Source organism: Micropterus salmoides, unplaced genomic scaffold (assembly GCF_014851395.1).
Source record: "Micropterus salmoides isolate LMB-PRFRI ecotype aquatic unplaced genomic scaffold, ASM1485139v1 Ms_hic_scaffold_16, whole genome shotgun sequence".
Lineage (NCBI taxonomy): Eukaryota > Metazoa > Chordata > Actinopteri > Centrarchiformes > Centrarchidae > Micropterus > Micropterus salmoides.
The window spans coordinates 16,872,286-16,886,249 of NW_024040707.1; the positions used below are offsets into that span (position 1 = coordinate 16,872,286).

The 13,964-nt window shown below is 41.0% G+C and overlaps 1 protein-coding gene across 1 annotated transcript; it reads right to left on the reverse strand.

Moving 5' to 3' along the window:
• Positions 1 to 1,079: 1,079 nt before the first annotated feature.
• On the reverse strand, positions 1,080 to 13,719 carry atp6ap1lb (ATPase H+ transporting accessory protein 1 like b). Its single transcript, XM_038723734.1, has 7 exons — positions 13,510 to 13,719; positions 5,895 to 5,932; positions 5,183 to 5,265; positions 4,174 to 4,412; positions 3,904 to 3,954; positions 3,525 to 3,768; positions 1,080 to 3,172 (listed from the first exon to the last, which is right to left on the reverse strand). The coding sequence occupies exons 1-7, from the start codon at positions 13,641 to 13,643 to the stop codon at positions 2,936 to 2,938; spliced, it is 1,026 nt and encodes a 341-aa protein (XP_038579662.1). The 5' UTR covers positions 13,644 to 13,719; the 3' UTR covers positions 1,080 to 2,935.
• Positions 13,720 to 13,964: the final 245 nt, after the last annotated feature.

Consider the following 13,964-nt stretch of genomic DNA (forward strand, 5'->3'; position numbering starts at 1 on the left):
ACCTTCAGTACTAGATAAGGAATCTATAATTATTCACAAACCATTTTTGAAATTATTTCATTTGTTTGATCTCCTCAAAACTTAGGCCTAACAGGGTGGACATGTTATGATCAAACACATTAAACTGACTTAATAAAAATGTCAAAAGCAGATAGTAAGAGAGCTAGAAAATCACACAGCTAAATTCCCCTGCACTGGCCAGTGATTGGGTGATGTCACCAGATCACCTAATGAGAGTGATGTCAGTAAAAAAAAAAAGGTTTCGCTGGGGACAAACATAAAACCTTATTTTTTTTGTACAACAGTTAACAATTTTGATAAAAACAATATTTGATTAAATAGATTTTTATCAGGAAAATTTGATAATAATTAAATATTTAGAAATACATGTGTTTTTTTAGATCTAAGTTGAATGATCAACACTGGGGACATGGCAAAATCCTACAGTACCTCTTAAACCAAAGCTTTTAAAATGTAAATAAAACAACTTAGAAGCCAATCTCATTGTAATCATAATTAATAACAATTACCCTGCGGAGTCAAACTTTGCGAACTCTTAGACTAGGGCACATGCTGTGTGTCGTTGCATTTGAGTTAAGGTCAGCAGTTTAATTTTAAATGAATAATTATATTAAAAGTAAGCAAATACAAATGTGTAGTTGGTCGTATGACCAGCAGAAGAGAGATAACATTGTGGCTCTACATATTATAATATAGCTATGATTGCCTATGAAGTATGATCAATGAAGTATTTGATTGGACAGGTGCTGGTGGGTAAACTGTCCCAGTCAGGGGCACTGACATTTAGGTCAGAGAGAGGTGAAAGGAGAGAGCAGATGGAACTCGGGAGGGGAGACAGAGCTGGCAGAAGACCTGGCCACTGGGTTGGAAAACTGTGGGTTAAGTAATGAGAACATGATCGTACGTGAACATTTTGGGAAATACATTATGCAAATAAAATAGGGCTTGAAATTGGTTTGATTGTAATTACCAAAAGGAAAACTTAAGAAAAACATGTGATTTGGATGCTCCTGTATGCAGTACAATACAACTTCATATTAACATAAACACAACACACGTTTTCCTCTGAATATCATTTATTGTTCAAGCTACATCGGTCAGTCCTCGGACAAACCGCCTCCACTCATTTCATAGTTTGTAGGATACATTTATGACCAAAGAACACATTTCACACTGCTACAGATTGACAGAACTGCCATATCGAATGTTAAGATATCTATTTACTGTCATGCTGAGTGTTTTTATCAGTAGTAATGACTTACTGATGCTTTTACTGCTAGTGTGGCTTCTGGCATAATAATGGCATCTATAAGTCCTGGTGGGTGGACGGCATTCCATAGTATCGTCCTTCTATGGTAGGAATTTGTACTGTAATTTACAGTTAGATGAAACTGGGCCTTACATTGTCAGGCCCAGCTTAAAACAAAAAGACATACAGTGTAATATGTTAATACTTTGTAGAAAAAATCATATGCATTGATACTTTCACCAATCCTCATAGCACAATGTCTTACTTGTACCTATGTTTATTGATTGTGCAATATTTGAAGATGGTAAACAGCTATGATCATATAGAGATCTTAATTATCTACAGCTTTGTATATCCTTTTGGTTATGAGGATTAGCATAGTCATCCTGTACCTAATAGTATTTCATGATTACATTGTATATAAAAAAAAGACCTCCGCAGAGTGACACTTCTGTACATGTATGTGTTTTTGTTTTGTACATAGCTGTAACGATTAGCTTTCATTTTCACATTGTCTCATTCTGTCTCTCACCATATTTTATGGCAACTCCTTTGTAGCTTCACTTTGGCAGTCAAACCAAGTGGTGTGGATGGAGGACCCATGGTCTCCCTGGTCCAAACGCTTGACCCTCAGAGAGTCAAGTCATCGCAAGACCCACATTCCTGCCATGCCCTCAGATGGGCAGTCTTGTGCAGCATAGTTCCTTGTATAGTCTTTGACAGTTCGTTGTTAGTGCTTTCGCAACTAAACAGTGTTGTGCTAGTTTGTAGAACCCCACTTTTGTCTGGCTGGTCTGTAAAAGGCCGTTTCACAGTTAAGTTCCAAGCAGCAGTCTTGTTCAGGGGTGGGGTGAGAGTTGCCAGAGGCTCTGAAGGGCCAGTAGTGCTGATCCATTCACTCCAGCCAGATGCTAGACCAGTGGTTCCCGATATTTCTCTCCGCTTACACTCAAAAGCTTTACAAGCTCCTTCAACTTTGTGCCATGTTTGATTATTTTAAGCTGCAACTCATGCAAGACTCTCTGGAATCCTTATTATTAGGAAACACTGTGCTAGCCCAGATTGACCAGCCTTTTATGGCATGCAGCTAATACGGCTATTTCAGCTATAAAACTGGCTGTTTGAAGTTTATATTTTTTGCAGCAGTATTAGACAAAGTACACTGTAATAAAAGCTGTAAAGACAATGTGTGTGATGGAAACTTGTAATATGACACTTGTGAGCCATGTAATACATACGTATAATCAGGAGCATCTGATGTTAGCTGTATTAGCTACAGGTGCTAGCCTTTTGTGGTTTCAATGGCTGACTGGGGTAAAGGCCTGTATATGCTGTTGCCCTTCAGGGCCCTGGGACTGTCCCTGACCTTTGACATTAGGATCATGAACCATCTCTCAGGGAGAGACTTGAACATCCAAAGGCCTTTTTCAAAATATGGATGCCAAGTTGCAGGTCAATGAGGAAAGAAGAAAAAGTATCCAACCACGGTCTGCATTTAACTTAAGTAGTTAAGACTTAAAAGGTTTTCATATGAACAGGCAAAGTTGTCATTGTGTTGAACAAATATTCTGTGGAGGATACTTTTTCACTTTTGTATTCACTTGCACACACAGCTTTTCTCTCTCCCTTTCTCCCCCTGTTGTCCTCCAGCTCTTTTTTTCCCCTTCACAGGCTGTTCTTGTCTGGCAACTCTGCCTCGGGACTTCGGGGAAAGTAGACGGTGGCTTTGTGCTCCTCATAGCGGTCAATGTGCTTGAGGTGTACCACCATGTGCAGGGCATAGGCCAAGACGAGGAGCAGGATTAAAGATGTCACCAAGCCCATCAGGATGGCGGGCGTCAGGAAAGTGGCACAGTCACTGGCCGACGCAAACTTGTCTGACTGCACATTGAAGGCCTGGATCTGGAAGAACACATAGAGAAGGCGTAAAGATGAGATTAGGCTAAACTACTGGCTCTTACTGAGCTTACCAGGGACAGAGACACTAGGCAGATGGACAGGTTGAGCCAGCCTAGCAGATGGCTAAACAGACAGTGTACAGACAGATTGACAGACTGCCAAACAGACGGTAAACAGAGAGACTGACTGACTGACAGCCAAATAGGTGGAATACAAAAGGAAATGGCTGGTAAACATACAGACACATGCACACGTGTAGGTAACAGGGGGGAAAGACTATGATACAACAGTGAATGTGCAGGCATTACTAGAAGAGTTTCACAACAAAAGCTGCGTCCCTTGTGCGACAGTGTACCTGGAAATCAGTGAAAGTGATGTGCCAGTTAGCGGATGTGTCAGTGTGGGAGCTGGGCACTAGCAGGGTGTCATATTTGTGCAGGCTGCTGACATGTTGGCAATGGTAGGATGAAGTGGCAGGAGCGTAGACCTCGCTGGCGTTGAAGGTTGCCTCCTGGGTCCAGTTGTAGTGGATGTGAACACTGTCCAGTGTAAACCAGTTTTGACCAGCTGCCTCATAGAAAGTGTTTGACATCTGAAGCCTGGCAGACAAGACAATGTTAGTTACACGCACAGTCCACACATGCATTTACTGTATCTTTTAATATTATTTTGGACTGCTCAATGTGATAAATAAAAAATTTCAGGTAGATATCTATTTTTAAGATGTTGGTTACCTGATTACTAGACCTCGCAAGTCCTCCACATCACCAAACCTTAATGAAAGCCTGTAGCAAAAAAATAACACACATTTTAAATCATCTGATTTAACATAGTAACTAAATAGAAACCTACACTGATTCATTGGCTGTATATATAGATATGTGGCTTTGGCTATATTTGTCTAACACAACATATGTGTCCATTCTGTCTTGTCATATACGTGCATTAATTCACTATGACACAAGTTGTACTTCTGACTGTGTCTGTCCACAGGTTTGACTTACGTAGCTTTCTCCTTGGTGCAGATGGAGCCTTTAGTGTCTACGGGTGAGTTGGTGCTGAAGACCCTCTCCGTCAGGTCAATAAAGGTGTGGTTCCTGTAGCGGATTGCCAGGCGCTTTGCCTTGAACAGAATGCAGGTCTTCCCATTGTAAGACACGCTCAGTGGGCCATAAGGCCCCATCAGAGACTGGAGCAGCTTCCTCTTGTTGTGAGACACCCCTGGCTGATGCCAGTTAAAAGGCTGTAAACATATGAAGAAAATAATTAAGCACAGGAGAAATACAGAAACTGCAAGGAACTAGAAACCTAAGTGTGGGCATCAGCAGTTTTGCATTCTGTGACTGTCCTCTAGAGGGCGATCATATTTTGATTCAGAGACATCCTCGTGTGTGGCCCACAAAAGGTATTGTGCCCTAAAGGTTTTGTAGATAGAAACTGCCCCCTCTATCTTTTTTTAATCTCTTTGCTCAAAGGCCACATCTCATTGGGGGACATTTCCAGCACTATTTTACAAGACATGTAAAGTGGCAGTCGCGGTGTTGTTTGTTTAATGTAAAGTATTTGAATAAAAATTGGAAATGCCAGGTAACATGAGATGACATTTTCCAAAACATTTATAAGCTACAACACTGAACACGGTAGCTTTGGAGAGGTTACTGCAAGGAATCAGTTAATCTATATGACACGGATGTAACTGTGCCTGTATGCATCAGCTGATACAGCATACAGTTTCACTGAATTTTCAGTCGGAGTGGTCCTATGTGTGTGGGTGGCAGGGATGTTTTACCTCTGGTGAATGTGAGACCAACAATATTCCCACATCCAAGGTCAAGCAAGTGTGGCTGTGTGAGTATGCTCTGTTATGTTTGTGCGCATATGTGTGTGTGTGTGTGTGTGTGTGTGTGTGTGTGTGTGTGTGTGTGTCAGTATGCGTGCGTGTTTTTTTATATACAGATAAAAGATAGAGGGGCTGATGGTGCAGATAGCGAGGGAGGAATAGAGAGTGCGTACCTGCAGTATTCTCCTGAGTGGGTTTTCATCTTCAGGCGTCAAAATAACCTCTTCACTTTCTAAGCCGTACCCACCATCTTGACCTGGAAACACATACACACATTACTACACTGTCAAAGATTATATCAGTATACATATTAAGCTGATTGCAATGCTGCATTGCAGACAGCAACATAATCATGAAAGTTCAGCCGATTTCACACATGCCACAGACTGACACACACACACACACACACACACACACACACACACACAAGCATAGCAAGATCCTGCGTACACCGAGGTGCTCAGGCTCCTATCTATTTCCAGTTGTTTTGCGTCACCGCAGTGACTCATCAGCAGTTTATTTCACAGTTATGGTAGTATTGTTTCGTGTTTACAAATACTGTTTATCTCGTTCCAGCAATATATGAACTGCAATCACATAATTTAAAGCATTTAAGGATTTTTTTCTGCCTTTTTGTCAAAGGGCCTAAATATAGCCACACATCTGAATTGCCACTGAGGTGTATGGATCACACACACACACATACACACACATACATACACGCCATACTGCCAAATCTGTTTGTATTACAATATAGCAGAAGATGTCTCCAGCATTAAAATGAAATGCATCTGTCAGGACTATCTATCCAACACATCAGTATCAAAATTACCATGGCAGGTTTGATTGAATCAGGCCTTGTGTCACACCGGATTTGTTACTTACTTGATGTGACTCTTGTTGCTTGTTTGGAGTCCTCTTTGCTGTGGAAAAGACAGAAGACAAAATAAGGTCTTATGATCACAAGATGCAGGGAAGTGTTGATGGTTTTTCTTTTTTGGACAATTCTCCATAATGTGTATAAGGTGCTTATTTAGCATTTTCCCTTCAACAGTGAAGTTAATTGTCTACTGATGCAGCTGCAGCAACCACAGGGACAAAAACAGATTTGCAGGCTAGTCTATATTTAAAAAACACTTGTAAGAATATTAAATGTTGTAAAATTTATTTTACTATGTTGTAAGATGAATTTTAATAAACTTTTAAACATTTTGGTATGATCAGTGTTTGTATAATTTGTCAAAAATTGTGATGCTCACTTTCATACACATTTAACACGCATATGCATATAACATGTTAGTAAACTTCACTTAGGTACAGTAAAAAGTGTAATGCTTTAAAGCTGTTAAATACCACACCTTAATTACATGTTTTGTGTATGGCATGTCATTTACAAAATATATATAGCCACTAAACTACCATACAAAAACATAGTGTATGTATATTGTTGTATTGTATGTGTATGAAAGTGACCACAATACTAAAATAAATACATACAAATTTTAATGTACATTACAAACTTTTAAATTACGCATTTAGCAACATATACGATCAAAACTTTTTTTTTTAACACAGTACTGCATAGTGCACAGCTCCAGAGGACTTAGTATAATACTTTGACCACAGAATATTATTACCAGTTTACAAAATAAATAGGTTTCCTTGGTGTCTGTGTTGCAAGAATTCAGTATTTGTGTGGTGTATTGCTTTTACTAAACGACCGATCTTCAGTCTAGGACTGACCTACATAGTGCACAGGAGACAGAGGACAAATCATTTCCTTTTCCGCCACGTGTTTGGCCTTGCAGCCATGCTCTCAGTCTAACTAAACCCTGCATAGCCTTGGACTTCTTGAAGCTTAGGTTGATCCTTTTAACGGTCTAATCAAAGACGTAATACGCCAGCAATGGGCTTACAGAGCGGCGCTGACATGGCCAGTTTTGTTTATTGTAATGGTCCACCCAGCTGCTCCGACTGTGTGGTCTATCCATGCCTGTCCGTAGTGATCATCTGGGCTGGCTTGCTAATCTCCACACAATAGCCAGTTATAATGGGCTTGTAAAAGGTAAACCCTAAGACCTGTGGGAGTGGTCATGACTACTAGCTTCTGTCTTCTGTGTGACTTCACCAGGCAGTACTTCAGCCTGTTTGTTTATCAGCATTGTTCATAACGTATTTCAAATAATTTTATGAATTGCAGCACAACAAAAGCAGTGTCTGTAAAGACGTTCATCTGTAAATGATATTGTCTTTGTTATCTTTAGTTGAATAGTAATGCTGTGATCTTGTGGGAAAGGCCTTTTAGAAGATACACATGATAGACTGAGGCTGACCTGAATATTTCTAAGTTCAAACACAAAAGCCAGTCAATAGCTGTGACTGCTGTTGTTTAGGAATGAACCAGACACTGGTGGAACTACCCCATATGCTGTATTTAAGTGATCTTTTACATTCTGTAATAAAAAGGTGGTTAAATTAACCCTACCTTCACAAGTCATAGAATACAGTCTTGAGATTTGTGAGGCGAGCATTACATGTAATAAGAATTTTGCATTTGCAGGGAGGTAATGCTGTCATTTCCTGTATACAACAACACAAGAAAGTTCTGTTTTCATTGAGCTGCAGTTTTTCTCATATACTTATTCCCATGAAGAAGGGAGTATGCGGCTATGTATCTTACAACATGAATTTTTCATTTGCATTTCACGCTCAAAATCTCAAACAGTTGAACTGGAATTTGGCCAGATTCTACGAAATGATGGATCTTTTCACGTCACTATGACATTTTCACTGATTGGCTCAAGGGCCCTATTGTTGGCTCATTCATCCATGCCATCCACGGATGCACAATATCTCAGACACAGCTGTTTACATTTTTTTTTTCCCAGATTGAAGAAATGATGCACCTCCCCTCATCCACTCTGACATAAAAAAATATTACGTATGTATCTGGTAGTTTTAGGGTAGGATGCCACACATATCACTACCAGCAGCCTGCAGTAGTTATCTACCCATCTGGTGCAGTTTCCACCTGGGCAATATTGTGTAGTTTAGTGCCAGATGGATTAGGATTAGTGGTAAGTACAGCGCAGGTCTACTGGAGCCCAAATATCGAGAGACGTAGGCCCTGAACAAGATGAAGAGATTAAGGCATGATGTCAGAGCCGACAGAGTTCTGGACAGTTCAAGTGGACTGACCTCCTGAAAGCGTGACTTACTATACACCCAACTTTTACCATGACCATTATAATCAAGTTAATATCAACTGGTCGAATAGAGCAGTTGAAGGTTATTCAGTTAAACTTATGTAACTCGAATACCCATGTGAAATCAGTCAAACATAAACAGCTTTCCCTCTTTATTAGACATATTTCTTTGACCTATATTAACTGAATTTATTACATTGGACTTCCACTAGCAAATCGATATTATACTCATGATAATCCTATCGTTATAGTGTTAGAACATTCTTTTTTTAATTTGTACTCATTTATTGTTGATTAAAAAGGTCGCTGATAAATTCTTTTTCCAGAAAAGTAATGAGCAAAACAAAGCACATCTGAGAAAACAGACTACTCTTTTGTTGTGCATCCTTTATGGTGACATTGTTTCCGGTCACCTGTGCTGTGATCACGGATGTGATCACACCTGTGCTGTGCTGCAGAGTAATCAGATGGGTTTTCTCAGTAAATCCAATTAATTGGAGATAAGCTTCAGTCCCGTTGAACAGGTAATGATGGCCGCATACATGATGATGACTGTAAAATGTGAGCAAGTAAGTGATCAGGAGGGAGGTAATATGCTGTCATTTCCTGTATACAAGCAACCCATATACTGGTGTGTTTGTGCGGGCGCAAACTCCAAGTATAAGCATCATGATTGTTGAAGTTATGTGTGTGTAGACATTCCTGTGAACTTGCTTGTACGCAATGTCTGCATCTACTATTTCATGGGTAACAATATGACAGTTTACTTATATGGCAAATCCAAATATTTACATTTGCCTAGGTGAATGCTGGGTAAGCATGTTTGTATATGAACGAGCTGCCAAAGGTGTAGTGCTTTTGGCAGCTAGCCGTTGTGACTGAAACCTCAGCAGCGTGGTAGATGCTTGGACGCTGCTCACTTATCACCTGCACTGATATGTGAAACTTATGACAACATAAAGGTTAAAAAAACCACTTTACATATTTATACATGTATCATGTAAACACTGCCCAGCTACAGTCGGTTTGTGTCATTGTAAACAAGCTGCATATGCAACCCCCCCTCCCTCCAGCCCATCCCAAATGCAAGTGAATAAGCACTCCTTCCTCTGCACCTACCCAGGCCTCAGCTGGCTGAAAGGAGCCAGAGGAGTCTGTGCGAGCATGAGTGTGTGAGTGCTAACTAAAGCCCAGTCGTTTGTTCCTGTGCCAGTTTCGCGAGGTCAGCAACCCAGGACTGCTGCGGCCCCGTCATTGGCTCAGCCTGTCACACGGTGCCTGGGTGCTGAACAGGCCCTTTATATAATCAAAGCCATGCCAGAGCCACTCCTTGGCTCACTACATTCCCTCTGCACATATCCTTAAATATGTGCACATGTAAGTGTACAAACACGCGCCTACACATAACATAAATCCAGATCACCAAGATTAACCTAAATACATTATGAGAATTGTCAGTCTGTTATGATCACCGTTATTTTTAGGTAAGTAAGTGTCTGGCTTTTAAATATTAACAACAATAAGATTAATCTACACTACTGATGGTATCTCGATCAATACATTTTCAGTGAGTTTATTCAAGACCGTAGATGTATCAGCCCTCATCTGTGCTTCTGCTGTGTGCTGCCAGGCAGAGAGAAGGTGTGGTGCCTGCTCCCCAAACATGTAAACAAATCCTCTTCGCCTCTGCTACCACAGAGTGCTGAGCCACTGCCCTCTGACTGACTCTCAGTAAACCAGGATCAGCTCATCCAAGCCTCTACATCCTATGACAAGAGTGGTGGGGAGTAATGGCTAGTTTTTAGTTTTGTTTAAGCACAGCAGTTAACTATTTTCTGTGTGATTAAATTAGGTCACTGTAAACTATAAATTTCACTGAAAGTATTCGAAATAGGGAATATTTAGCAATTCAACCATTAGCCATTAGACTTTGGTTTCTCAGCCTAGAACCATTGTCGCTGTGTATATCAATAGTGTATCGGACTACAGTGACGTGTTCTTGCACTCATATTTCTTTTTATTATGCCTACATGAAATATCATACCCAGCTATGATAGTATTCACAATGTACAGGGTGAACTGCTTATTCAAAGTAATCTCAGAGAATGTTATGTTTTTGTTGTTTTTGTTTGGGGGGGGGGGGGGGGGGGGGGGGGGGGATATGTAAAGTATATTCTAATTTATTTAAAAGTACTCAATGTTGGGTGATTGTATCCCTGACAAGGCATGAAAACAGGTTTTAATTCCACACTGTGCAGGTGCTGGACTATTAATAGATTTATTAGTGCAGATTAAGCTTTAGGAGTTGACTAAGATGCCACTGCTGCCATTTAAGTGTAGCTTTCATAGCAGCATCAAATTTGACCTCAGGTCAAGCGCTAAATTTGACCTCAGGTCAAGCGCTAAACTTTTAATCTTTCTTTAAAAAGGGTTCCCTCATCAATCTTCCACTGGCAATCCAATACTTTGACTTCTTATCTGTATCTATATTTAGGTCACTTTGTCAGTGTTTAACAGTTTTAAATTGAATGTAAGCACATGTTGACTGTACAGTGTGACAGATAAACCTTTAAACCTCAACTGCAAACAAAATACTCCATAACTCCATACTCCATACTCCATACTCCATACTCCATCCTATGTGATCGCCTGCTGATCAACAAATATGCACGCGAGAGTAAGTGGCTTTGAAGCATATTTTACTTGCTACCTATAGTTTACAAAAAGTTTTTATTTTCAGAATTCTGGATTATTATTTTGTATCTTGAGAATGAGTTTATATGCAAAGATGCACAATTCTTGTGCTGGTCTAATTTTGCTGACCCCATTTAATCTTTGTTGAACATTGTCAGTGGCCAGTTGTCATTAGATAGTGGGAATGATGTAATGTAATTTGAGTGTGCTGTAACAGGCTCTTATTTAACTGACTTGTGTAATAATAATAATAATGAGAAATTTACTGGGCCAAGTTAACTGAACACTGCTTTTCATTGGTAATTGAATTAAGTTTGTATTTTAATTAAAATGTGACTTTTTATATCTTATTCTACATTTTAAACATTCTACCTTACTCATTTTCAGTTGGCAAGAAACATGTCCTGAATCAATTTCATCAGGTATTTGATCTTTGCATTAACACATTTTTAAAACAAATCTATCAAAAGCTGTGTGTCAATATGTTATCAAGTAATTCCATCTACGCTTTTTAGCTTTGTAGTTCATGCTACTCATTACAACATGTGTGACCAGCTTCGTTTATGACATCCTTTTTATTTCCGTCTGTTGTCTTGCAATAAATAAAGCTTACGTCAACATTTTTTTCCCCTTTTGTAAACAACTACAACTACATCCGCAAAATCTCATCTTGCAGTAGATTTCCTACCATTCTCTATCCCTGCCTGGGTTGTTGATAGACTCGGATGAGTGAAGAGGTCATTTCCAAAATTACTACTTAGTCTCTGGACCCCTAATCTGTACCCATATTTGGATCACATTCATTTTCAGTGGAAATATATTCTGCTTGGACTGTTTTATTATAATTGCTACCCTAGAGATTATTACAGTTATATAAAAATGTGTAAACATGGAGAATTGGTCAAATTATGTACAACCTTTTGCACTGCAATTATTTTGTTTTAAAGAGGGCAAAAGTATACATGAAAGACATCACCGTTTCTAAAATGTACTTCTAACACATTTCCTAGAAAGTATTTGGATGATGATGAATAAGAGGGAAAAGTATAAACACACAGTAGGTCCTTTCTGGTTAGTATTTTAATAATTTTGTAAAGCTCTTGGCTATCAATCTTAGTCCAGTTCCATATTTGTCATAGTGCCACACATGTCAGTGACCACAGAAAATCAAGCTTACTAAACATTTTTTCTTCATTATCTGCAACCCAGAGTCTATGAGCAGTAGAGGTTTCTAACTCATCGTACCCTTTCTTTTACATTTCCAACCAATGTAATGAACCCGACAAGGCCTCTGAAATGAAAGGCATAAAAGGCTGCTCTTATATAACAGCATCTTGGAGTGTGTCAGAGCCGAGAACAGAACTGTGGCTGGGGAACGCAACTGTTACGTCGCAGAGTTACGCACAAAGTTTGATCCAAGGAATAGGCTCTAAACCCCAGGAGAAATTAATGTAGCCCTTCTCTGTTGGAGTGACTGCAGGGAAAGGTTGAGCTAGGGATCTGTCAGGGCTTCGCAAACACTAGATTGAGCTGGAATGGGAGCAATCCCATGAGTCTTTGTACATTGAATTCTAAGTCCAAGTTATCTGTGCCCTCGACTTCTTTACATGTGTACAGATTAGACTGTTAGTTTAATAAATGAAAGCAAGACAGTATTAATCTTTAATTCTCCAGAGTGTATTACTTTCCTGAGAGTGCAATAACATGGCAAATCATTTGAATGATTAAATAGCATTGAGCCAGAAACTGCAGTATATTATGGCTTCCAAGCATTTGCGCTATAGAGGATTGTGTGAGCCACCGTGCGTGGCATAGTTTCAAGAGCCTTACATGGCTTTGGCACAATAATATTGGTCTTTGCCTTTGTGTCTATGTGAGCAGGCAGGAACTGGTGCTAGCAGAGGCCCTGGCTGCTGGCTCAGTCCCATCCCTGTGCCACCGTTGTGAGTGCCCCCAGGTTCTGAGTCCTGAATATGTTATCCAGATTTGACCTGCAGGACTGCATGTGCATTATGCAGACATGGTCCGGCTAGAATTCCCTTCTCCACTCTTTCTCTCTCGCTCTCTCCCTCTCTCTCTCTCTCAATGACTGCATCAGTAAACAGACCCCAACAGACCATCCCTGATGAATCCTCTCCTCCCTGTCCCATCATTGTTTATCCTCCCTCCCTGCTGCTCCCCCTCTTCTTTCCCTTCTCCTTTCCTCCCTCTCTCTGTACCTCTCCTGCAGGCCCCCCAGCCTTATTTAGCTCCCTTCAGCCAGACCAACACCACTGTACAGAGACATCAGCCCCATCCGTGATCAATGAGCAGCGTCTGTTGCAGTCTTCAAGACTGAGACAAACAAAGCCTCGCAGCTGGCTCTCTCTCATACACCAACACTGCCCGAATTCACAATTTGTGGTACACCCAAGGTGAGGTGGGGAAGAGGGAAGGGAGGCGAAGAAAAAAAAGACCCTAAGAGAACATATCAGCATCCCAGCATCCCTGCATGTATCTCCCCGTACACCCCCCAACCCCCATTCCACCTCCCACCCCCATACACCCCCCACCCCCATACACCCCTCCTCTGTTCACAGTCATAGAGAGGATGGATTTACCTTCTGTCCAGGATTTCAGGCACTTCGTCATAGGTGAGTCCCGGCTGCAGCTCTTCATCAGTGAAGGAGAGCCCAGGCCGGCTGACAGCGGACAGCAAGGCAAGGGAGCAGAGGAGGAACGCGTGTGCAGCCATTGAGACAATGAAAGGAGACTGCCGCTGATGGAGCTCCGCTTCATAATCTGCTCTCCTAGCAGTGCCTGACTCCCAGCCCCTCTGAGTGGCAGTCGCCGTGGCCAATCAGCTGCGAGCAGGACCGATCAGCGTGCATCACAGTACCCTCGCTGCACGCCCCTCCTCTTCTCCCCTTCTCTCCTCTCCCTCCCACCTTACTCCCTTCTCTGTCATCTTCCGTCTGCCTCACTCACTCCGCTCACCCTCCCACCTCCACTCCTGTGCTCTCTACCTTCTCTCCCACTTGTCCATGCACACATAGCCGCAGGCAAGTCCTAAGTA